This window comes from Tursiops truncatus, chromosome 16 (genome assembly GCF_011762595.2).
Source record: "Tursiops truncatus isolate mTurTru1 chromosome 16, mTurTru1.mat.Y, whole genome shotgun sequence".
Classification (NCBI taxonomy): domain Eukaryota; kingdom Metazoa; phylum Chordata; class Mammalia; order Artiodactyla; family Delphinidae; genus Tursiops; species Tursiops truncatus.
The window spans coordinates 19,411,649-19,439,538 of NC_047049.1; the positions used below are offsets into that span (position 1 = coordinate 19,411,649).

At 40.5% G+C, this 27,890-nt stretch overlaps 1 protein-coding gene across 3 annotated transcripts in view; it reads right to left on the reverse strand.

The window, feature by feature from the left end:
- The window catches only part of MXI1 (MAX interactor 1, dimerization protein), a 97,798-nt gene that overhangs the window by 60,473 nt on the left and 9,435 nt on the right, over positions 1 to 27,890 (reverse strand). For 2 of the 3 annotated variants that reach the window (XM_019939974.3, XM_019939973.3), the window contains exon 2: positions 18,284 to 18,416. In XM_019939974.3, coding sequence (XP_019795533.1) covers positions 18,284 to 18,416 — 133 coding nt within the window. Of the gene's footprint in view, positions 1 to 18,283; positions 18,417 to 20,270; positions 20,548 to 27,890 lie in introns of those variants that run through there. The other variant, XM_033842603.2, reaches the window with a different exon arrangement.

Consider the following 27,890-nt stretch of genomic DNA (forward strand, 5'->3'; position numbering starts at 1 on the left):
GGCCAAACAACCAACAGAAAGGGAACCCAGCGCCACCCATCAGCAGAAAAGTGGATTAAAGTTTTATTGAGCTCTACCCACCACCAGTCCCTCCCATCAGGAAACTTGCTCAAGCCTCTTAGATAGCCTCATCCACCAGAGGGCAGACAGCAGAAGCAAGAAGAAATACAATCCTGCAGCCTGTGGAACAAAAACCGCATTCACAGAAAGACAGACAAGATGAAAAGGCAGAGGATTAGGTACCAGATGAAGGAACAAGATAAAACCCCTGAAAAACAACTAAATGAAGTGGAGATAGGCAACCTTCCAGAAAAAGAATTCAGAATAATGATAGTGAAGATGATCCAGGACCTCAGAAAAAGAATGGAGGCAAAGATCAAGTAGATGCAAGAAATGTTTAACAAAGTCCTAGAAGAATTAAAGAACAAACAAACAGAGATGAACAATACAATAACTGAAATGAAAAATACACTAGAAGGAATCAATAGCAGAATAACTGAGGCAGAAGAACGGATAAATGACCTGGAAGACAGAATGGTGGAATTCACTGCTGTGGAACAGAATAAAGAAAAAAGAATGAAAAGACATGAAGACAGCCTAAGAGACCTCTGGGACAACATGAAACATAACAACATTCGCATTATCAGGGTCCCAGAAGGAGAACAGAGAGAGAAAGGACCAGAGAAAATATCTGAAGAGATTATAGTCGAAAACTTCCCTAATATGGGAAAGGAAATAGCCACCCAAGTCCAGGAAGTGCAGAGAGTCCCATACAGGATAAACCCAAGGAGAAACACACTGAGACACACAGTAATCAAACTGGCAAAAATTTAAAGACAAAGAAAAATTATTGAAAGCAGCAAGGGAAAAACAACAAATAACATACAAGGGAACTCCCATAAGGTTAACAGCTGATTTCTCAGCAGAAACTCTATGAGCCAGAAGGGAGTGGCATGATATACTTAAAGTGATGAAAGGGAAGAACCTACAACCAAGATTACTCTACCCTGCAAGGATCTCATTCACATTTGATGGAGAAATCAAAAGCTTTACAGACAAGCAAAAGCTAAGAGAATTCAGCAACACCAAAATCAGCTTTACAACAAATGCTAAAGGAACTTCTCTAAGTGGGACACACAAGAGAAGAAAAGGACCTACAAAAATAAACCCAAAACAATTAATAAAATGGTAACAGGAACATACATATCGATAATTACCTTCAACATGAATGGATTACATGCTCCAACCAAAAGACACAGGCTCGCTGAATGGATACAAAAACAAGACCCGTATATATGCTGTCTACAAGAGACCCACTTCAGACCTAGGGACACATACAGACTGAAAGGCAGGGGATGGAAAAAGATATTCCATGCAAATGGAAATCAAAAGAAAGCTGGTGTAGCAGTACTCATATCAGATAAAATAGATTTTAAAATAAAGAAAGTTACAAGAGACAAGGAAGGACACTACATAATGATCAAGGGATCATTCCAAGAGGAAGATATAACAATTATAAATATATATGCTCCCAACATAGGAGCACCTCAATACATAAGGCAACTGCTAACAGCTATAAAAGAGGAAATCGACAGTAACACAATAATAGTGGGGGACTTTAACACCTCACTTTACACCAATGGACAGATCATCCAAACAGAAAATTACTAAGGAAACACAAGCTTTAAATGATACAACAGACCAGACAGATTTAATTGATATTTATAGGACATTCCATCCAAAAACAGATAACACTTTCTTCTCAAATGCACATGGAACATTCTCCAGGATAGATCACATCGTGGGTCACAAATCAAGCCTCAGTAAATTTATGAAAACTGAAATCATATCAAGCATCTTTTCTGACCATAATGCTATGAGATTAGAAATCAATTACAGGGAAAAAAATGGAAAAAACACACAAAAAATACATGGAGGTTAAACAATACGTTACTAAATAACCAAGAGATCACTGAAGAAATCAAAGAGGAAATCAAACAACACCTAGAAACAAATTAACAACGAAAACACGATGATCCAAAACCGATGGGATGCAGCAAAAGCAGTTCTAACAGGGAAGTTTACAGCAATACAAGCCCATGTCAAGAAACAAGAAAGATCTCAAATAAACAATCTAATCTTACACTTAAAGAAACTAGAGAAAGAAGAACAAACAAAATCCAAAGTTAGTAGAAGGAAAGAAATCATAAAGATCAGAGCAGAAATAAATGAAATAGAAACAAAGAAAACAATAGCAAAGATCAATAAAATTAAAAGCTGGTTCTTTGAGAAGATAACAAAATTGATAAACCATTAGCCAGACTCATCAAGAAAAGGAGGGAGAGAACTCAAATCAATAAAATTAGAAATGAAAAAGAACAAGTTGCCAGACACCGCAAAAATACAAAGCATCCTAAGAGACTACTACAAGCAACCCTATGCCAATAAAATGGACATCCTGGAAGAAATGGACAAATTCTTAGGAAGGTATAACCTTCCAAGACTGAACCAGCAAGAAACAGAAAATATGAACAGACCAATCACAAGTAATGAAATTGAAACTGTGATTAAAAATCTTCCAACAAACAAGGTCCTGGACCAGATAGCTTCACAGGTGAATTCTATCAAACATTCAGAGAAGAGCTAACGCACATGCTTCTCAAACTCTTCCAAAAAATTGCAGAGGAAGGAACACTCCCAACTCATTCTATGAGGCCACCATCACCCTGATACCATAACCAGACAAAAATACTACAAAAAATGAAAATTATAGACCAATATCTCTGATGAATATGGATGGAAAAATCCTCAACAAAATACTAGCAAACAGAATCCAACAACACATTAAAAGGATCATACACCATGATCAAGGGGGATTTATCCCAGGGATGCAAGGATTCTTCAATATACGCCGATCAATCAATGTGATACACCATATTAACAAATTGAAGAAGAAAAACCATATGATCACCTCAATAGATGCAGAAAAAGCTTTTGACAAAATTCAACACCCATTCATGATAAAAAAAACTCTCCAGAAAGGGGGCACAGAGGGAACCCACCTCAACATAATAAAGGCCGTATATGACAAACTCACAGCAAACATCATTCTCAATGGTGAAAAACTGAAAGCATTTCCTCTAAGATCAGGAACAAGACAAGGATGTCCACTCTCACCACTATTATTCAACATAGTTTTAGAAGTCCTAGCCATGGCAATCAGAGAAGAAAAATAAATAAAAGGAATACAAATTGGAAAAGAAGTAAAGCTGTCACTGTTTGCAGATGACATGATGCTATACATAGAGAATCCTAAAGATGCCACCAGAAAACTACTAGAGCTAATCAATGACTTTGGTAAAGTTGCAGGATACAAAATTAATGCACAGAAATCTCTTGCATTCCTATACACTAATGATGAAAAATCTGAAAGAGAAATTAAGGAAACACTCCCATTTACCACTGCAACAAAAAGAATAAAATACCTAGGAATATGGGCTTCCCTGGTGGCGCAGTGGTTGAGAGTCCGCCTGACGATGCAGGAGACACAGGTTCATGCTCCGGTCTGGGAAGATCCCACATGCCACAGAGCGGATAGGCCCGTGAGCCACGGCCACTGAGCCTGTGCGTCCGGAGCCCGTGCTCCACAACGGGAGAGGCCAAAACATTGAGAGGACCGCGTACCAAAAAAAAAACCACCTAGGAATAAACCTACCTATGGAGACAAAACACCTGTATGCAGAAAACGCTAAGACACTGATGAAAGAAATTAAAGATGATACAAACAGATGGAGAGATATACCATGTTCTTGGATTGGAAGAATCAATATTGTGAAAATGACTATACTACCCAAAGCAATCCACAGATTCAATGCAATCCCTATGAAATTACCAATGGCATTTTTTACAGAACTATAACAAAAAATCTTAAAATTTGTATGGAGACATAAAAGACCCCGAATAGCCAAAGCAGTCTTGAGGGAAGAAAACGGAGCTGGAGGAATCAGATTCCCTGACGTCAGACTATACTACAAAGCTATGGTTATCAAGACAATACGGTACTTGAACAACAACAGAAATAAAGATCAATGGAACAGGACAGAAAGCCCAGAGATAAACCCACGTACCTATGGTCAACTAATCTATGACAAAGGAGGCAAGGATATACAGTGGAGAAAAAGCAGTATCTTCAATAAGTGGTGCTGGGAAAACTGGACAGCTACATGTAAAAGAATGAAATTAGAACACTCTCTAACACCATACACAAAAATAAAGTCAAAATGGATTAGACACCTACATGTAAGACTGGACACTATAAAACTCTTAGAGGAAAACATAGGAAGAACACTCTTTGACATAAATCACAGCAAGACCTTTTTTGATCCACCTCCTAGAGTAATGGAAATAAAAACAAAAATAAACAAATTGGACCTAGTGAAACTTAAAAGCTTTTGCAAAGCAAAGGAAACTATAAACAAGATGAAAAGACAACTCTCAGAATGGGAGAAAATAGTTGCAAATGAATCAATGGACAAAGGATTAATCTCCAAAATATACAAATGGCTCATGCAGCTCAATATTAAAAAAACAAACAACGCAATCCAAAAATAGGCAGAAGACCTAAATAGACATTTCTACAAAGAAGACATACAGATGGCCAAGAAGCACATGAAAACCTGCTCAACATCACTAATCATTAGAGAAATGCAAATCAAAACTACAATGAGGTATCACCTCACACCAGTTACAATGGGCATCATCAGAAAATCTACAAACAACAAATGCTGGACAGGGTGTGGAGAAAAGGGAACCCTCTTGCACTGTTGGTGGGAATGTAAATTGATAGTCACTATGGAGAACAGTATGGAGGTTCCTTAAAAAACTAAAAATATAACTACCATATGACCCAGCAATCCCACTACTGGGCATATACTTAGAGAAAACCATAATTCAAAAAGACACATGCACCCCAATGTTCACAGCAGCAGTATTTACAATAGCCAGGTCATGGAAGCAACCTAAATGCCCACTGACAGATGAATGGATAAAGAAGATGTGGTATATATATACAATGGAATATTACTCAGCCATAAGAAGGAACGAAATTGGGTCATTTGTAGAGACGTGGATGGATCTAAGACTGTCATACAGAGTGAAGTAAGTCAGAAGAAGAAAAACAAATATCATATATTAATGCATATATGTGGAACCTAGAAAAATGGTACAGATGAACCGGTTTTCAGGGCAGAAATAGAGACACAGATGTAGAGAACAAACATATGCACACAAAGTGGGGAAAGTGGCATGGGGGATGGTGGTGGTGGGATGAATTGGGAGACTGAGATTGACATGTATACACTAATAGGTATAAAATGGATAACTGATAAGAACCTGCTGTATAAAAAAATAAATAAAATTCAAAAAATAAAAAAAAAGAAGCATGAACCATGAAAGATAAACATGTAAACTGGACTTCATCAAAATTTAAAAGTTTTGTTTTTCAAAAGACACTGTTAAGAAGATGACAAAGGCAAACCACTGAGGAGAAAACATTTGTAAACCACATATGTAACAAAGAATTTGTATCCAGAATTTACAAAGAACTCTTACAACTCAATAAGAAAACAACTAAATAAAATAAAAAGCAAAAGACACAGACCCTTCACCAAAGAAGATATATCAATGGCAAACAAACACACAATAAGATATTCAAAATCACTAGGAACATGCAAAATAAAACACAGTGAGATACTACGACACACCCACTAGAATGGCTAAAATTTAAAAGACTGACAATACCAAGTGCTATCCAGGATCTGGAGCTACTGGAAGTGCCCTACACTGCTAGTCAGGATGTAAAATGGTACAGCCACTTTGGAGAATGGTTTCGTAGTTTCTTTATAAAGTTATATACACACTTACTATGTGACCCAGAATTCTACTCCTACGTAGGTAAGAAAAATGAAAACATATATCTACAGAAAGACCTGTTCATAAAAGTATGTAGCATCTTTACTTATAATAGCTAGAAACTACACACAACCTAATGTCTATCAACTGGTAAATGAATAAACAAACTGTGGCATATTCATACAATGGACTCAGCAATATAAAGGACTTAGCTACTGATTCATAGGACAACATGAATGAATTTCAAACAACATTATGCTAAGTGAAAGACGTCAGACACAGAATAGTATATACATGATTCCATTTATATGAAATTCCAGAAATGGCAAAACTGTAGTGACAAAACAGATCAGAAGGTGGAGATAAGAAACTGACTATAGAGGCATGAGGTAATAATATTTTGAGATAAGAAGTTCTGTATCATAATTGTGTTGGGGGTTGCATGACTGTATACATGTCTAGTCACTGACTCATACACTAAAAATTGAGGAATTTTATTGTATAGAAATTACACTGCATCAAAACTTTTTTTTTAAGTTATAAACCTCATCCTACAATTGAGGCAATACTCTAATCTACCATAAAGTACTCAGGAATGAGACTAAAACATCAAATCCTTATTCTAGAAGACTAATAATACAAATTACTAGAAAGTGCATAATTTTAAAACATAAGCGCTTTGGGGAATATCTGTTCTTTCATCTACTTAAATTTTTTTTTCATTTCTGGCATATGATTAATCTGCTGTCAGTCAAGAGTATAGACAGTCAAATCTTCATCTTCATAACAGGAAGTCAACAGATAACAAGCAGGGTAAGTTCCTAATTTAGAAATATGAAAGCAAACAGTAGAAGAAACTGTTAAATTACTGCAAGTGGTAGCCTCTAGGAAGCAGAAATTGGATGGGGATAGATGAGGCAGAGGAATGTTATTTTAATTTGTAAGCCATTTAGTATTAACTAACTTTTATCTTAGTGCCAGAAATTAAGATGCATCTAAATACATACTAAAGTTATACAGTATTTGTGAAATAATCACTTCTTAGGTAAAAGCAATATTGGGAACTACAGAGAATTTTCAAGATTAAAATGACTGCTCTTAAACAAATTTTCAAAAGTTAAAACAAGGCATTTAAAAAGACAAACCACTAATTACCTAGACTGCTTCATTATTTGATTCTATTACAGAGCAACAGTCTAAAAATCTTTAAAAATGGAAAAAAATTCAGTGATTTCCTAAATCACTGGACTTCCAAATTGTAATTCAGTATTTCAGGAAGGAGTCAGGCATGAAATAAACATTCAGTAGGTATTTGTTGAAGGGAAGAAAAACCCAAATGGTACCATAATTAATAGCACTACTCATAATAGAAAGCCCATAGATCCCAATTTTCATTGTTACTATACTCCATTCCTCACTATAGTACTAGAAGCAGACACAGATGTTATACATATATCTATTTCAAAGAATCCTCCTGTCTAAGGGAAATATATCACATAGAAAAGTGATTCTCAAAGGGAGTAAGGGAGGAGAGGTTGGCAGGATAGCTGAATTTTCCTTGTTCTGGTTGCTGCAGGAGAGTGGAGGTGCCTTCTTCCAACTGACTACACTCCCTACTCCTTATTGGTTTATTTAAAGTTTTAAAGGAATCACTGCTGTGGTGATCATTTTGTAATGAATAGAAATAACAAATCACTATGTTGTACACTGGGAACTAACATAGTGTTGTTGGTCAGTTATACTTCAAGAACAATCAAACTCATAGAAAAAGAGATCAGATTTGTGGTTATCAGAGGCCGGGGGTGACGGGAGGGGTAATTGGATGAAAGCAGTCAAAGTGTTTAAATTTCCAGTTATCAGATAAATAAGCACCAGGGATGTAATGTACAACATGATTAATATATTAACACTGCTGTTTGTAATACATGAAAGTTGTTAAGACAGTAAACTAAGAATTCTCATCACAAGGAAAAAAATTTTTTCTTTTTCTTTTATTTTGTATCTGTATGAGATGATAGATGTTCCCTAAACTTATTGTGATAATAACTTCATGATGTATGTAAGTCATTATGCTATACACCTTAAATTTATATAGCGCTGTATGTCAATTATATCTCAAAAAAACTGGAAGAAAAAAATAAAGGAAACATTGCTTAATATTCATTCATTCATTCTACCTTTAGTTTGTTTTAGCATTTGTCATATGTTCATTATCTTACTGCAATAAATAAGACAGGCAATCTTTTTTTAAGTTTTATTGATACATACTATAAAATTCACCCATTTTAAGTGTACAATCCAATGAGCTTTTGTAAATTTACGTATTTGTGTAAGCATTACCACATTCCACTTTTAGAACACTTCTATCACCCCAAAAGTCCCCTCATGTCCATTTTCAGTCAATCTGCACTCCGACTCCTCACCCACCGCTTATCTGCTTTCTATCTCTATAGTTTTGCCTTATAAATATAAATTTCATATAATGGAATTATGCAATATGTACTCTTATGTATCTGACTTTGTTTACATAAGTTTTTTGTGGTTCATCCATTTTGTCATATGTATGAGTATTTTTTCTTTTTCATTGCTGGGTAGTATTCCATTGTACAATATACTATATTTTGTTTATCCATTCACTAGCTGATGGACATTTCAATTGCTTCCAGCTTTTGGTGATTACGAATAATGCCATGACCATGCATGTTCAAGTCTTCCTGTGGACTCCTGTAGAATAAGAGACCTTCATCTTACAGGACAGTGCCTCACACTTGTTACACTTTACCACTAAAATGATTTTTCACATTTGTGGCCAACAGTACGAAGCACATACTGATACTTAATAAATTAATATTAAATTCCTACTGATACTTAAAATGTTTGTTAAAAGAATAAAAGAAACACGTTACTCAGCTATTTCTGATAATATGGGTCTTAACTTCAAATGTTAAAACAAAACAAAACAAAAACAACTTTGTCTCCAATGAGTTTACCTGCTACAAATAACCTGATGATGAGAATAAAGATATTAAACATCCCTAGATCAGTTTTGTACAAAACAATCAATTAAGCCTAAGTTTCTCTAAAAGTCTTCTCAAAACTATACCAACATTTCATTAAAAAGTACCTTCAGGGCTTCCCTGGTGGCACAGTGGTTGAGAATCTGCCTGCTAATGCAGGGGACACGGGTTTGAGCCCTGGTCTGGGAGGATCGCACATGCCGCGGAGCAACTAGGCCTGTGAGCCACAACTACTGAGCCTGTGCGTCTGGAGCCTGTGCTCCGCAAAAAGAGAGGCCGCGATAGTGAGAGGCCCGCGCACCGCGATGAAGAGTGGCCCCCGCTTGCCACAACTAGAGGAAGCCCTCGCACAGAAACGAAGACCCAACAGAACAAAAATAAATAAATAAATTAATAAACTCCTACCCCCAACATCTTCTTTAAAAAAAAAAAAGTACCTTCAGGTCTACATAATCATGTTCAAAGTATTCAGCCATTCATTTACTTAGTAAGGATTTATTGAGTGCCTACACTGGGAATATAAGTACTCTAAAATGTCGAAGTCTCTTCCCTCATGTGGCTCACATTCCATCATCCAACTTTTGCAAAAAGTAAAAATAACAAAAATAGCAAAAAATAACGCAGGACTTACTAAGAAAATTGCAACTATATACCATACACTATGGCACTATATTCTTACAATGTTAGATAACCACCATGTAATTCTTTTAAACTAATTTCTACATAAGCATGTTTAAATTTTATACAAATAAATCGTGTTGTTTCTTTAAACAGTCAGTGGATTAAATATGGTGTTTGTGATAAATTCCATTAAAATATTAGACTCTGAGCTTTTGGTAACCTGCCCCCACCCAGCAATAAACAATGATTCTATACAAAAATGAGATTCAAATACTTCTTTTTGACTAATAGTGCTATTTCCAGGAACGTAACCTGCCTTCCAAAGGACAACTGATTGGGTAACATGTTAAAATGATAAAAGTAAGTACACCAAACCTTAAGAGCCAGGCCTAGAAATCTAAATTTTAAATTGTAACTCACGTGCATTTACTGTTACCAACAAAGACTACAAAAAACCATCCAACAGACTAAGTATTAATGACAATACATTATCCAGAGTTTTTGTGGAGACTAAAGATCACTTTTGTTCTGTTGTTCCTATAGAGGATATATACTATCACACAGGACTATGGTGATCGAAATTAAAAACCTGAAAATTTACTTCTAATACCAAGGCAAACTTACCACATTTTACTCTCAAGTCTCTTTTATTACATGAGAGGAAAGATTCTTTATAGTTCCTCAAAAAGAATCCTAAATTGCCCTGTCTAATTAATCAAAATAAGAGTAAAGGAAAATCAGTTGCTTTATCAAAATACATGACTGACTAAAGACTAAAATTATATTCTTCTATAATTTAAAAATGCTTGTTTCAAATGGCTTCAAAGCTCTTGTCATGTGGCCTCCACAAATGGTATTTACATAGTGTTCTCAAAAGACTAGCAAAAATATTTCCCATGATAAACAAAGACAAGGAAATAAATACCACATGGAAACCCTTTTATCCAATGTCATAAAACTAAATAAAAATAAAATCCATAACACTTTCCCCTGAAGTGTATGCAGTAACATTAATAACAAAATTATCTACTAAACCAAATATTTTCTCTTATAAGAAATTCATTACTTAAAACATAAGGAATTTCTCTCTAATACTATGTTGTGGAATCCCTATGTCTCCTTGAATGCACATTAAATTTAATCAATGAACAAGTATATATTGTGAATCTATAGCATTTCCATAATAACCTTTTTCTATAAATTTAAGCTATTTACTCTCTGTACCATCATCCAACATAAATAAAAATGGCCCTGTCTATAACATCTTGCTGATTTGTATTATTTATCATTTTTACTATATACACTATCTTTCCAAATATACCACAAGCTCCTCTATGGTAGGGAAGCATGTACAGCAATAGTTCTATATATATAGTGTAAGTTCAATAAATTTGATTACAAATTATTTTAAGAGCGCAGTTTCAATAGCTAGCAAATAAGGAAGCAAATTGCAAAGGGTAAAAAAGAACTCTGGTGATAAGGCATTAAAACAGCAGGTGCAGACCACACGTTTCAGGCATTTCCCAGAGCAGAAAAGGAGAACAGTAAAACACATAAATTTCAGGTTATAGTCACTGAGTCTTAGTTTTTAAGTAGATTATTACTAGGACTGTTTGCTGATTCCAGAGAAACAAATTGCAGGGATTTCTCTCATCTTCTAGTTGTACTGTGCATACCAGTCCAGTTTCCTTATCAAAAAAATAAATAAATTCCACTTCACCTCACAGAAATGTTCTGAAATTCAAAAGAAATAATAATGTATGTTAAAGGGCTTTGCACACAAGTAGCAAATTAAATGCAAGGTGTTATTGAAGATGGATTCTACCCTTTGATCCAACAATTCTAATTCTTCATGTTTATCCTAAGGATCTAAGTGGACAAATGCACAAAAGTATTTGTACAAAGATGTTCATAGTGGCCCTGCATGGCATGAAAAAGTAATGTAAAATTAACATTTTAAATGTCATTAACAGGGACTTCCCTGATGGTCCAGTGGTTAAGAATCTGCCCTCCAATGCAGGAAACAGGGATTCGATCCCTAGTCGGGGAACTAAGATCCCACATGCCACAGGGCAACCAAGCCTGCGTGCCACAACTACTGAGCCTGCACGCTCTGGAGCCCACGGGCCACAACTAGAGAGAAGCCTGTGTGCCGCAACAAAGAGTGCGCCCACCACAACAAAAGAGCCCGCGTGCCACAACTAAGACCCAATGCAGCCAGATAAATAAATAATTTTAAAAACATCATTAATAGATGGTTGGCTTAACAAATTCTGGTGCTCACATGAAGTAGAATATCATGCTGTAATTAAAAATGACTTAACAGACGTGTATGAACTTGAAAAAATATTCAGGATAAGTGAAAGCAGGATTGCAAAGGTTCACAACCCTGAGATGCCTTCTTTCATCTTTCAAATTTGATCAGGTCCTCTATTATGGCCTTCACAGGATCCTCTATTTTTCTCTATTAAGCTCATCATAGTTTGAAATAATGTACTTATATGTTTACTTGAGAACATGTGTTAGATGATAACGAAGACTGTATACATATGTATACACACACACACACACACACACAGGGAAGAAAAATCTGCCAGTGTTTTAAAATGTCAGAAGCCAAAATGAAAATGAAAACAATCTAAAAAATATATGCATACTTAAATTACATTAGCACTACTGAACAGAAATGAGATCTGGATACATATTTTGTCAAACCACACCACAAAACCTCTTTGATTAGATTAGTATTGGGGAAACTGTCTTCACTTAAGAAATGACAAAGAATCATGCTACAATATATCCAAAAGGAGGCAATGCTGTTTAATTTGTAAGGAACAAAATAGAAGAGAAAGCTTTCTTCAGGTTAACATTCCTGCCTGGTTAGAATTATGCATATACTGCTTAAAATCTGGCCTGATATTAAACTTAACCATCACTTATAGCTATAAGGCTTGGACAAAAATCCTTTAAGCGTCTCTAGGCCACATGAGCTTTAACCATAAAATATATGATAATATCTTACCTTCATAAAGCAGAGAGCTGTACCAGATGAAATCCTGAATTCCCTTTCTATGATTTGTGACCTATATTACAGTATCACATAAATATTCTGGCGAAAGGCCTCTCATCAAATAGGAACAGAAGGAGTTGTCCTACCAACTTACAAGCCATGATCATGCAAGTCTCCTTCAGATGATACTTCCACAGGGGGATATATTCTTAAGAAATCCAACAACAGCAAACTTATGCTTCAATGAAGCATTTAATGGAAAATCTGAGTTTGTTGAGGTATATAAATAATTCTTGAGAATTTTTCATTTAAACTTGGTTTTAGTGAAAGACAGAATATCACAGAACACATCAGATCACATCACTCAACATTTGGAAAGTACTTGAAGAACAACACTAATATCATTAAGAGTTTAACTGCTACTAATTTCCACTTTTGTCCTGAAACTTTGGGAGTTCTCTACTGGACAAAGACTCAGCAACTAGTTATTTAATATAGAAAAATTGAAAAATACAGACTAATAAGAAATTTCACAAAAATAAAAATAAGGCTTCATTCTATTATTCTGTGAACAAATAAGTACATGTTTAAGAATAAAAACCGAAGATATGTCTCAAATTACTTCCACTGGGGGGGAAAAAAACCTCTACAACTATACTAGAAAAAGAATTCACCCCGCTCCTGCAAAACAAAACAAAAACCCCCCTAATAATCCATGAAGAAGACCGACAAAAAGGATATAAAGCTGAAAATATAACATCATTCCCTCTAAAATAAGACTAAAACATTTCATCATTCTGTAGTTTAAGAAAAGTTAAACTAAAGCCTTACAAGCAAAAGGAAAGTTGTTTTGTTTTGTTTTTTATGTCGTCAATCTTAGCACATAGTACTGAAATACTGCAGCTGAAAAAAGTAAGACATTTTTCATCAACTTTAAATTCAACCGTAAATTGGTATAGGTATACCTTGGAGACATCATGGGTTTGGTCCCAGACCACTGCAATAAAGCGAATATCTCAATAAAGTGAGTCATACAAATTTTTTGGTTTCTCAGTGCACATAAAAGTTATGTTTGCATTATACTACAGTCTTTTTTTTTTTTTTTTGGCTGCACTGGGTCTTAGTTGCCGCACACCAGATCTTTGTTGAGGTATGCGAGATCTATCGTTTCAGCACGCAGTCTTCTCTCTAGTTGTGACGTGCTGTTTTTTTTTTTTCTCTCTCTCTAGTTGTGGCGCTTGGGCTCCAGGGTGCGTGGGCTCTGTAGTTTGCAGCATGCAGGCTCTCCAGTGGAAGCGCGTGAGCTCAGTAGTTGTGGAACGCGGGCTTAGTTGCCCCACGGCATGTGGGATCTTAGTTCCCCAACCAGAGATCGAACCCGTGTCCCCTGCATTGGAAGGCGGATTCTTTACCACTGGACCACCAGGGAAGTCCCTAATATAGTCTATTAAATGTGCAATAGTATTATGTCTAAAAAAAAAAAAAGTACATACCTCAATTCAAAAACATTTTATTGTTAAGAAATGCTTACCATCACTTGACAATGCAGGGTTGCCACAAACCTTCAATTGTAAAAAACACAATGTCTGTGACGCACAATAGAGGGAAGTGCAAGAAAATGAGGTATGCCTGTACTTACTACTTTGTACATCACCTTAAAATAATACAATTACTATATGCATGTTATAAGCTCATACGAATATTTACTGCCAATGTTTGACAGACTTATGGTTCTTTGCATATATGAGTTCTGATATCACTGAATTCTCATGACACAGGATGACAATAGTAGTCTTTAAAATTAATTGCAGCATTCTGTAGTCTACTATAACATACTTGTTTAAAAGAACTGGCAATCTGAAGATTTTTATTCTTCAAATACTATATATTGTTTTCCTTTCCAGATGTATTATCATTAATATCCTTCAGAACACAAAGTAATCGGAGTTTGCCAAAGCAGGAGTTGCACATTCTTCCACTATTTCTACTTACAGAGTCTAATATAATACTTGGCACAAAAGAAAAACTCAGTTCCAATTTAGGACAGTCTACTTGGAGTTTGAAAACCTTCCATTCTTCAAAAACATCTACTGTGTACAGAGCACTGTGATGGGTACTGGGGATAAATCTTTAAGCAGAAGAGATTCAATCCTTGCCTTCATGGAGTTTTTAGTCCAATAAATGAGACATGAATTTATCAATCAGATAACTGTATTTCTACAGACTGTGATAAACAGTGAAGGAAAAGTAGGGATGCCATGAGGTATGTGAATACCTGTTCTAGTTTGGCAGATGCGGAAAAGGCTTCCCTGAAGAAGTTATTATTGAGCTGAAGTAAGAGTGTAATTAGATAGAGATAACATGGGGAAGAAAAATGATTCTCAGAAGAGAACAGAGTATGTGCAAAGACCCTGAGGTAGGAGGAAACATGGTATATTGAAGCAATTGAAGGAAGGCTAGCCAATATAATTCATCAGAATTGTATTTGGGACAAGAGTGGTTGCAGGGATACCAGTTAGGAGGTCGCGACAGCTGTCCAGGTGAGGAGTGATAGTATCTTGGATTAGGAGCGTAGCAACGAAGCTAAGAGAAAAGGCAGGTTCAAGAGATATTTAGGAGGAAATCAATGTTACGCTAAAGCCATGTAGAGTAGTGTCAGTAGAGTTTGAAAGATGACAGATCTTACTATTTTTCAGTTGTGAGACCAAACAGTAAAGAAGCTGGGAATTTGAACTTATCTTATACTACTCAATAAGCCAGATAGCAATTGCAGCCAGTTCTCTAATAGCAGTAACATCTCAGCAAGGGTGATTTTTGGAAGTATGCCAGAAGGCCATGAACCAAGACTAAAGTCAACCATGAATTTAAAAAATAATTATGTATTACAGATCCCACCTCCTAATTGGTAAAGGATTCCAAATGATAAAATTACTGGGATTTTCAAGGTACATGCTTTTAAACTCACATTACATCACGCATTTTCTCTCCTTTTTACTTCTATGAAAGTACGGTTTCAAGGCTTGGGAGAAAGGAGGAATAGGAATTTATAATATTATGAGCCAACTCTCAGCATAAATTTATAAAGTAACATTTTATATCAGGAATATCATATTATATCTGAGAATATTAGGGGGGAAAAGTCAACCAACATTATATCTTAAGGATGCTACAATGTCAGGGAACAAATGTCACTTTATGACATACAAGAGATCAATGTTCAAGACGCATAAGAACAGCAACCTCCATATAGGTAGCTTTTTGATCAGGAAAATAAGACGCATATACTCATCAACTCTATTCCTTTCCTTGTTTCAGATGACTAATAAATGAAAATTTTTACAAGTTTTCTTTCTTTCTGCTTTATGCAACCAGTATAATAAAATCTTTATTAAATCCAGTAATAGACTTAAAGTTAACAGGGAGTCTACAGTGCTCCCTTACAAATGAAACAACAACACTATCTCCCAAGTACCCCAGTATTAGAATTTGATCCCTGGTTCCCTACTCCATGAAGCAGAAATCTTAAATGGTAAGGAGAAATAATTTCTAGTGTTCCACTTTAACATACTAGTTCTTATCTAAAGGCCCCACCCTAAATCCCACACATGGGTGGACCTTGAGATAACATATCCTAAAATCTCTTTTTCTTTCTCTCTCTCTTCTTCTTTCTTTCTTACTATTTATATTCCCATGAAAAATTACTTTACTTAGTCTTAGGTGGTCCAACTGTACATGTAATTATTTTCCCTTGGGTACTAAGAACAACATGGCATACTTGTAGTGTTACAAATTTTCTGACATGCTGTGCTAAAATACACAGTAATTAGCAATGTGGTCCCACACACAATAGTAGAATCCTGACAAGAACACTAGCATGAAAGAGAAACATCACTTAGTCAAAACCCCAAGCTAAGCAAAGTATAAGTCAACAGATGACAAAGACATTAATGACCTGTAACATAACTGGTAAAATCTAGAAATACACATCTTATTCATACCTCTATAATCCTTGAGTTGTTAGTAAAAATGTCACATTTGCAATGATGGGGTGGTGTACTGAATAACCAATATAGTAACTGATCTCTAAAACTATCAATAAATCAGTGTCACAGAACTTCAGGGGAAGGTGGGACCTTGGTGAGTATGTAGTTCATCCCTCAACTTACTATGACGACAGTAAAGGACAGAGAAAAAATGTAATGAGATCATATACTTGATTTCTAGAAAGTAGGAAACAATAAATACTTGCAGCATGGCAGAATCCACGTTTGGTTTCCTACCTGGTATTTCTCCCATGTCTCGAAGTTAAAAAAATTTTTTTTTTAATCTACACATGGATTGGAAAACTTATAAATTCCTGAATACAGGTTTTAATTGATGATCCCTTAACCAGAGAAACTGTGAGGGGCAAGAAAATTTATGTGTGCTTTTTGTTTAATGCTGCATATCACACTACGTATTTTCATCCCAAACCTACCATACCACAACAAACCCTCTAGATCCACACATAAACATAAATACAGCATATTACACTTATGGCTAATTATTGTTATAATTTTAAAAATTGTTTAAAATACACAGAATAGTCTTAATGAAGAAAAGAAGCCATAAAGGAAACACAGCTTTAAAGATAAGTCAAAGAAAGAAGAGTGAATCCTAGTGATGTGCCTCAGTAATCCAGAGTGGGACGATCCAACATTTTGAGCTCTGTTATATACAGGAACCTCAGGTTTTCTGCATCAATGAGTTAGAGCCCCTACTCCTGCTCCCTCCCCAATCCACCTCCCCAAGTGTTACTCAATTTCCTGTCTGGAGCTCTCCAAAGTCTTCAGGCAAACTTAGTTACCCAGAGATTGTTCTGTGTCCCTCCAAAATGAATGCTTACATTCTCTAGACCAAACTTTGGGAAAAAAGATCTCATTTAATTCCTTTTATCAATGGAAAAGGCAAGCATCTGTTGATTTTGACTTTCTTTTAAGACTGGACTTTTGAAAACTTCATATGAGATGAATCTTTAGAATTCACTGACCCTCTAGAACAAAAACACTGAAGAGACAGCCAGACACTACCAAAAATTTTCAAAAAAATATAAGTCAACTATGTCTGAGTACAGCCAAGTAAGCATTTTCTAAGTTTCTGTTTTGATTGAAGAATAAGCACCTTTTTTTTTTTTTTTTTTTTTTGCTTTAAAAGTTCCCAATTCAATCTTATCATCCTTAAACAAAAAAAAAATAGACTGTGCCCACTAACTTCCTACTCTACCTAAATATTTTTATTCCTTTGACAAAACCCTTGATTCTGTTTTATATCCTGCCTGAGCTATTTCTGATTTTTAAAAATTTTTGGATCGTCCAAGTTTAAAGCTGGCCCGAGATTGCATTTAGCATGGGGCTGCATGCATGGACACATGCTGCCAGGTCTCTGAACTTACTATCGCTCTCAGTCACAGACATCTCCACTTAATAATCCCCAGCAAGAACGTCTTTCGTTGTCTTTCCAGATTCTATTTCTTCCCTTCTACACAAAGGTAGGTTATGATTCCGAGACTTTATTATTTTAAAAGGGCCAAATCCCGAGGGATGGTGGGAAAGGCTGTTTCCATTTGGCTGTTCAGTGTTGCTCTAGACTTGGTATTAGAGAACTGAGGTCAGTTGGGCCAGCACTTCTGCCTGAGTATGTGCTCCCTCCCTCCAACTGCCCTTTTTAAACCTCCCCAGCTTGCTACCTGTTGGCAGTGCTGGTGTTGCTGCTCCCGCTGCTGTGTTTCTGTGCCCGGCTCAACCTCCGTGGGGGCTTTGAATGCTGCAGCCGGGGGCTCGGCATGGAGGGGAACGCTGAGGCGTAGCCATGTTCACACTCTAAAGAAACGGCAAGAAAAAAAGATATGATAAGAGGAATATACCCAAATTCATGGATCTACAGATCTCAAGTCCTTGCAGTAACAGGTTGCTGAAAACAAGAGAAGAAAAAGAGATAAATTTTTTCCACTCTTTCTGGTTGGAAGATAAAATTCCCAGTCCTTGCCTGGTCATCAATCCTGTGACATATACAGACCCAACTCACCCCAGGAAGGTGTACCAACACCTCCTCTAAACCAAGGAACTTCTCCCTCCTCTCCAAAATCCTCTTCTCCAAGAATTCTTGACTCAAACACCCTCATTTCTGAGACCAATTACCATTCACCTAAATTATTTCACTTGCCTCAAAATCCCTTTTCCTTTAACTATCCCCCTTCTAGAAGGTGTCTCTCTAAGCCCCACGTTTTTGTGTACTTCAAATAATTCAATCACTTAGTCTTAGGAGGACACTTTCTCTCAACACAATTTCCAGGGGCTGTACTCTTCATACCCCAATCTCTCTACATCTCCCTTAGTCTCCATTCCTAAGGGGATTCCATCGCATCGCACTTCAGATTCGAAGAGGTCCCTTGGCCACGAGTGTCTGTCCTCCGCCCTGCTCTTCAGCAGGCGTTCCCTTTCTTTGCTCTCAGCCTTGTCTCCTCCACCCCTACCTGCACTGCTCCCAGCCCTTTCCTCCAGTTCTTTGCATCCTCTTTCCTCCCAGGTCCTCAGATCACCTCCATTCTCAACACCCTCCTTCCCTCTCCTCTGGTCCACCTCCACTCAGGGCAGCTCCCAGGTCCAGCCTGACCCCTCTCTCCATCTCCCCCAGGCGACAGTCTCCTCCCCTTCATTAACATACACACACCCACATGTGCCCCCTCACGCAGGCACCAGTGGTACTCCTCCCCTCACATACCTGCTGCCTCATGCACCTCTCCACTCACATGCCCACCCTCTCTCACACGCACACCCTCACACACTCACCCCTCCTCACACACTCACCCCTCCCCACACACGCACCCCTCCTCACACACGCACCCCCTCACACACGCACCCCCTCACACACGCACCCCCCTCCTCACACACGCACCCCCTCACACACGCAACCCCCTCCTCACACACGCACCCCCTCACACACGCACCCCTCCTCACACACGCAGCCCCCTCACACACGCAGCCCCCTCCTCACACACGCACCCCCCTCACACACGCAGCCCCCTCCTCACACACGCAGCCCCCTCCTCACACACGCACCCCCTCACACACGCAGCCCCCTCCTCACACACGCACCCCCCTCACACACGCAGCCCCCTCCTCACACACGCACCCCCTCACACACGCAGCCCCTCCTCACACACGCACCCCCTCACACACGCACCCCCTCCTCACACACACACCCTCACACACGCAACCCCCTCACACACGCACCCCCCTCCTTACACTCGCACCCCTCCTCACACACGCAACCCCCACACACGCACACACGTAGCCCCCTCCTCACACACGCACCCCCCTCACACACACAACCCCCTCTTCACACACGCACCCCCTTCACACACGCACCCCCTTCACACACGCAACCCCTGCTCACAAGCACCCCCTCCTCACACACGCACCCCCTCACACACGCAACCCCCTCCTTACACTCGCACCCCTCCTCACACACGCACCCCCCTCATACACGGACCCCCCTCCTCACACACGCACCCCCTCCTCACACACGCACCCCCCCGCCTCACACACGCACCCCCTCTTCACACACTCAACCTCCTCACACACGCACCCCTCACCCGCCGCACCGCACTCCCTGAGCGGAGCTGGAGTGCGCGGGCTCAGGCGGTGGAGGAGGCGACGGCGTCCAGCCGTTACCTCGGTCGCGGCGCTCCAAAAACTCGGCCGCCTCCAGCAGGCGCTGCACGTTGATCATCCGCACCTGCTCCATGGGCACCGCGGGCGGCGACAGGGGCCTCTCCGCGCTCCCTTCCCCGGCCGACAGGAGGCGCCTCAGGCGGCTACAATCCGGCACCGCCCCGGGACATGTGCGGCGGCGGGCGGGCTAGCCCCGCCGCGGCTCCGCGCGCTCCCAGCCGCCCCGCCGCCCCCGCGGCTCAGCAGACAGCCGGCGCGGAGTTTGTTTACCTCTCCGCGCGAGCACGGGGGAGGGGCGGGAGCAGCGCCGCGGCCCGCCCCCTCCCGCCCCTTCCTCTGCCTCCTGGGAAATGTAGTCCCGCCCCGCCCACTGCACGCCGGGAGTCGTAGTACGCACGCCGCTTCAGTGCGCCTGCGCCTTGCCAAATTCCGCAATGGCCGCCGGGAGATGTAGTCCCGCTCGACTTGTACCTCCTAGACGCAAAGACTAAGAAGCTCTCTGGGCTTTGCTTCGCGGAGGGAAGGATTTGAGCGAACTGTGAGTCTGCTCTCTGGGAGCCCTTTTCTCAATGACTCCCGGCGGGCGCCTAGGAGCTGAAGCATGCTTGATCCACAGTGCCACGCTCCAGTTTTCTATCTACTACTACTGTCTCCTGTAACTTGTGTGCCTTGGTTGCCCCATGTGCAGAATAAATACTTGAAAAGCCAAAAATCCCTGTTCAGGAGCAAGGGGTGATCCTATCAGAGCCAGAGAGGGCTCCCATAAGGCCCTTCTTCCACCTCAGTTTTCACAGAGAGGTAGTGTTTTGGGGTTTTTTTTATCTTATTTTTTTAAACTCCTTTCCCCTCCCTCAGGAGGAGAAAAGGCTAGAAAACCTCGAGATTTTAGAAGCTAGAAAACCTCTTTGGTGCTGCAAGTGAGGGATACAATTCAGTGGTTTGGTGCTGGAGTCACATGAGGCTCAGTTCAAATTCTGACTCTGCTACTTAACACTAGTTGTGTGGACTCTTCAGGCCTCATTTTCCTCACATCTATATCAGATATAATTACTCTATTTATCCAAGCATTGAGGGCCTGCCATGTGTCAGGCACTGTACTAGACATAATGTGTATGGTAATGAGATAAACAGAGATGGACCTTGCTCTCAAGGAGTGTGTAGTCAGTAGGGCTAATTGTGAAGATTAAATAATTCCAGCACTTAGTACATGTCACTCAATAAATGGAAGCTATGATGATCATTTCCTCTCACGCTCTCCTCCACAGAGCAGGAACTGAAAGCAGAGGCTAAAGAGAGCAGGACCACATTAAAAAACTGCCAATGGCTTCCCTCACCACCACCGTCTTTCCAGGTCCTCAAAGTCTAGACCAGAGTTTTTCAACCTCAGCATTATTGATATTTTGAGAGAATAATTCCTAACTGGGGGTGGGGTTGGAGACCTGTGCATTGTAGGATATTCAGCAGCATCCCTGGCCTCTACCCACTAGATGCCAGGAGCACACCACCGACTCAGGTGTGACTACCAAAAATGTCTCCAGACATTGCCAAATGTCTCTTGGGGCAGAAAATCACCCCTGAATGAGAAGCTGTGGTCTAGGGCGAAGAAAGGCAAGAGGGTCATAACTGTTGAAAGCTCTAGGAGCAAGCTGGGAACTGCGTAAACATCCATAACTTTTCCCCACCCTGATTATTTTAACCTGCTGGTGGACATCCAGAATAACAGGAAGCTCTTGGTGAGGGGAGAACTTCCTGTGGTCATTCCAGTGGCTACTGCAGAAAATAACCATCTCAGAATGAAAACGTTACTCTCAAAAATGTCATGGGCTTAATGCTGCATTTTAATATGCTTCCCTCCTTTTTTTTCCCAAAGTGAACAAGATTTCCAATGAGGTCAAAATCTGCAAAATTCTACCAGCCTTATTAAATATTACACTTGGCACCACATTTAAGAACCAAATAGATGTTCTATCAAATGCAGGGAGACCCAAAATGAGAGATGTTCACAAGCCACAGGAGATTTTTTTTTTTGTAAAAGCTTTGAAACAGGAACTGTGCTTTTTCAGCTGTTGGCTAGGTCACTTCAGATCTGGGCTTTCCCATTGGGTGTTGGTAACAACCACCCTCCGCATTCAACAAGGGACACGTTGGATAGGGGAAGAATGGAATTATTTAAAAGAAAATACCTGTTCACTCAGAACATCTGTAAGTTGAGGGTAGAAATAAAAATAAGGTTGAAAGTTTCTAATAAAGTTGAAAGTTTCTACCACTTCAGATCACAAATTGCCAAGGGCTACCCCAGGAACTTAAAAGAGGTAGCTTTATAACAAAAGTCTACCCAATGGGAGGTAAACCATGTGACACGCAGTCAAGGAAAAAAGTACAAACTGAAAATACACATGTGTTCAAGATGGGTTTAAATCCATACATCATAAGCCCTAGCAGGCTATTAAGAGAAAGCAGGATGCTTGCAGCACATGCCTGGCCTTTCACAGTTGACCTCCAGATGAATTTACCAACCCTTCTTTTAAAGCCATGGCCAAGAGGGAGATGAGGAGATGCAAAGTAGTGCGAGAATCACCAAAAGGCCACCTGCATATGTTGAAGAAGAGAAAAGGTGATGGTGATGGTGGGCAGTGTTAAGAACTGGTTTCCGTACGGAAATATCCAGCCTCTTCTAACAGCAAATGACCTGCTCCGGCTGACTCCCAGAGTTCTTGCATGGACATTGGCCACAAGGGCCTCCTAGAGCACAAAGCCTGGGGCTCTAGCCTTGGGAGAGTGATGCTACCCACAAACCATCCCTCCGCGCCAGCCCAGCCTGGGGAAGCCCAGAGGCAGACATGGCCTTTCTTTTGCAGATGAATCCAATCTGCACTACAAATAGGGAAACTGAGGAAAAGCAAGGCTTCCAAAGTCTACTGACAAAAGAACCTGGAATCTTACCCATAGTTTCTGATTCTTCTGTCCTCCCCCTAAAGTATCTCACTCAGGGGAGTCTCTTTTGAAGATGGAAAAAGTCCTCCAGAGTCCCCCAGCCCTGTAACGAACAGCCTGGATGGGGACAGTCTGCCTTCTGGAAGAACACGGCAAAGCTCTCCGTTCCGAGGGGTCCTCTCCCTGCACTGTTTACTCAATGTAAATTTTCAAATGATTTACTGCAGATCCATGAACAATGCAGGAGGCTGGTCTGTGTTATATCGTTTCTGCAGACAGGAAAGATGAATAGAGGGGAAGGGGCCACGAGGTTAAGGTGCAAGTCTGAAGTCACTGTCTTAGTGACACCTGGTGCTTAAGAGAACTTCCCTGAAACTGCAAAGTGTATACTGTGCAGGGCACTGTTTTCCGCAATTATCTTTAAGGGTGGGAACAGGGGAGGGTAAGTCCTGAGGTCCTAAGTAAGAACTGTTAACAGTTGTACATCTTTCCATCCCCCACCCCAAAATGACAACCGCAGCCTCCTCCTCGCCTCTCCCCTCGGAGCCCAGAAACGTGAAGAGCAACAGAAAACCTTTTCTTCTGCCCAGTGAGTCAGCCTTGCCTAACTTCATGCGTAAGCTCTCCTCGAGTCAGCAGCAGCTCAGAGCTGCGGGTCTGTGTGCAGCCGAGATAAATTTGGGTCTAGAAGGGATGACGTAATGCTAAACCCGAGAGGTAGCTGCCGCCTCCCAGAGCTCTAGTCTCCAGGGCTGCCGGCTGACATCCCAACCACACGGAAAAGCACCACGACCCAGGTGCCTGAGCTGGGGATAAAGGGAAAGAAAGGACGTGAGGGTGGAGGAAACAGCAGGGGGAGGCAGTGTTAATCTGAGATCGCTGAATCTGGAAGTTTGTTGTTTTTTAACTTTGGTTTTCTGGTGAGATCAGGCCACTGGCAGAGGCTCAAACAGCTGCACTTGACTTCCATCCTGGCCTATCTCTTCCCTCTTAGAAAAGGGCTTCTTACATTTTATTAAATGGCCCTTATAACAGCAGCCTATTTCGGTGATTATAAGGGATGTGTTAATCTCTCGAATGTCCTCTTCCTTCTTTTTTGCATTAACTTGGATCCGAGAAGAAATCTGCATTGCAGGACTCAATTAATATGCACGTGTAAGACTCTTGCTTACCCCGGAGCACCCCACGTGGGGGTGCAACTGATAAAGTATGCAGGAGGATCTTGCTAGGGCCATGCCAAGTGAATGTTCCCCCAAATAACATTTCATGGTTTGTTTCATAGAAGTTTGTATCATTAAGCTTATTCCTCAATCCAGCCTCCATTTTTCAGATGAAAATACTGAGGCTCAGAGAGGTATGGTAACTTACCAAGGTCACACAGTTATCTATCAAACTGATGGAGCAAGGGTTAGGACTCAGTCTTACAGACTCTCATCCTGTGCTCTCTACCCACCTCCATAATTCTTTTTCTAGTTGATTTGTGGTTTTAAAAATAAATAGGTAAATATGGGGTTTCCCTGGTGGTGCAGTGGTTAAGAATCCACCTGCCAATGCAGGGAACATGGGTTCGATCCCTGGCCTGGGAAGATCCCACATGCCATAGAGCAACTAAGCCCATGTGCCACAACTACTGAGCCCACGTGCCACAACTACTGAAGCCTGCGCGCCTACAGCCCATGCTCTGCAACAAGAGAAGCCACGACAATGAGAATCCCGCACACTGCAACAAAGAGTATCCCGGCTAGCCGCAACTAGGGAAAGCCTGCGCACAGCAACGAAGACCCAACACAGCCAAAAAACAAAAACAAACAAACAAATAAATAAATTTTAAAAAAATAAAATAAAATAAATAAAAAATAAATAGATAAGTAAAGTGGAATACATTTTCTGGTCTTTTAAATTTATGGAGACCTTCTCCTTTAAATATCTAGATCAAGTTACATTCCAAAGGGATCCAAAGCCGGTTCTGTTTCATCTTCTGTTCAAGGTTCATTCTTCCCTAAGGAAAGGGAAGAATCAACTCCTCTGCCGGTGATGACCCCAAGCCACGGGCCCAACCTCGCTACATCACTTTAGTTAAAAGACCAGCACAGGTAAATGATCTTTGTTGTATGGAAGTAGCTTCCTTCATTAGGAATGCCTCCCGAATACTTTTTTTCAAATGACATTTCATCATGTGTTGCTGTAGTCATGTATTATTCTCCTTTAATTTGTGGTTATAATCATTTATACTGATAGACTTTGTGACTTTCAGCCATCTCTGGCATATATCCTGGTCAGCCATTGTATGTTTTTCTATAAAATTGCTCATTCCACGGGTTAATATTTTGTTTAGAATGTTTGCCATCTATATTCAAAAGCAAGAATGTACTGTAATTTTTTGTTGCACTTATCAGGTTTTGGATGCAATGACCTATTCTTTCAAAGTTAAATGCAACTTGATTTTAAAGCCTTAAAAAAATATATTACCAGAGGCCTTCCCCTGCTGCTAAGAGGATGCCCCACATTCTTGACACAGCCCTGGGTAACCCTCCCTCCCCTGCCAGAGCCTGCCTACAGTTACCCTGCCTCACCACCCCTTGGCATCATCACTCCCTTCCAGGTGGCAGAAACTTGTGGAGGTCACTCTTAGGGCCAGCCAAGCCCTGGACACTAAATCACACACCCAGTCCTGCTGCCTCGTGGCTGAGTTCTCAGCTTCAGGTGTACTATTTAGAATAAAACACCAGGACTTTGCCTGGCCAAAGATGTCTGTGATCTCACCATCACTTCTATTTCCAGCATTCTGATTCTAATCCTAGAACAACATGCCTCCACTTGCCTACTAGCTGCTACATAATGAGAGCCAACTATGTGCATGGTGCCACTTGTATAGTCAGTTCATTTAATCCTCTACACACCTCTGAGATTCCTGTTTCCCAGATGAGGCCCCAAAAGGTTAAGTGATTTGCCCAAGGCCACATAGGTAGCAAATGGATTCAAACCTAGATTTCCCAACTCTTGGACCCCACGGCGTACGTCAGGGTATGTTCCGTCAGACAAGGTCAGACAAAATTGGTTAGGGCAATGGTCTCACCCAGGCATAATACCATCCGCCTAGAAGACTTCAGAAATGTGTAGGAGTGTCTTTCTTGAGTGTCACCACGACTGGGGAGTTCTACTGGCATTTAGTGAGGATGAACCAAGGATGTTAAATCCTGCAGTATTCCAGGCGAACCTGCTCAAGAAGAACTGTCTCATCAATAGCTCCCTTGTTGATAAACACTAGGTCAGAAGGTTAAAGGCAGAGAACTCATCATTCGTTCAACGAAGATTCCTTAATCCTCCATTACATGCTGGGCACTAACCTAGATGCTAAAGAGAACAATGAACAAAACTGCTTGTGGTCTTTGTCCTCAAGGTGCTTGTATTCTAGCCTGATAGACAGATGATAAGCAAGTAAAATCATTGTAAACCTTGATAAGTAGGTTAAGGGGTAAATAATAAATGAGATGGGGGGGTAGCTTTAGGTGGGTAGAGGGATTAGGGCAATCACAAGGGCTGTCTAGGCCAGCTTCTCAAACTTTAACGAGCGCACAGATCACCTGGGAATCGTGCTAAAATGGAGACTTGGATTCAGCAGCTCTGGGGTGGGACCTGGGAGTCCCATTTCTGACAAGGTCCCAGGAGACACCAGGGCTACCCATTCAGACCACACTCAGGTTAAACAGTAAGGGTGACAGCCATGCAGGGAATATGGATTTTATTCTAAGTGAGATAGGAAGGAAACTATTGAAGGGCTTTAACCAAATAAATGACATGAACCCAGTTATATTTAAGATCACTCTTGTTTCCTAGATCTCGATAGAGGAGAGGAAGAGGTTGGACCTACGCCGTTTGACCAGAACCAGCTGGCCCACACTGGCAAGGTGGCAGCCAGGGCCTAAAGCTCATCTGTGCGGCTCACACTTGCCAAGCACGGGCCAGACCAGTTGCCCTACAAGCTCAAGTGCCTTCTGGAAACCTAGTAGAGCCTGACAGGGTGTGGATTCACACCCTTGACATTGTAGCATCCAGAGTCTCAGGAGGCCTACTGGTTGGGTGAGTTCCCCAGGGGGTGCTGGGCAAGGTGGCACTGCAAGGGCAAGTGGCAACACCCTAGACCATTGCCTTCCAGAAGAGAGGGCCCTATCTGGCTTCAGTGTCCATGCCTAAATAGTCCCAGAAGGTTTTGGCTGCCCTCTCTCTGCCCCAGGATGAATGGGAAGTAAAGGAAGTCGTTCCAGGGAGGCATTCCCAAGGGGACTGTCAGCCTGAACCTCAAACATTCCAGATTCCATTTCTTGCCTCTTGCTCTCTGACACTTCTCTCAGAGTCCTGAAGTCTCCTAGGAAGAAAGAAAAACCTGGTTTTGAGTCTCAGCGCCACTCTTTGTTAGCAGGTGGCCTTGGGAAAGTTAGTTAGCCTTGCTAAGGCTAAGGCTTTCCTCATCTATAAAATGAGGATAATGACAGCACCCTCCCGTTGGATGATTGTTAGGATTTAATATAAAGCACTTAGCATTGTGCTGGCACATAGTAACTGCTCAGTAAAAGGGCACCATTATCACTATTCCTTTGGAAAACAGAGACAACATTGTATCTGTCAGCAGCCTCCTTGGGGACAGGCTATCAGACTCACAGGAGACAGGCAAGTATTATTTACTGT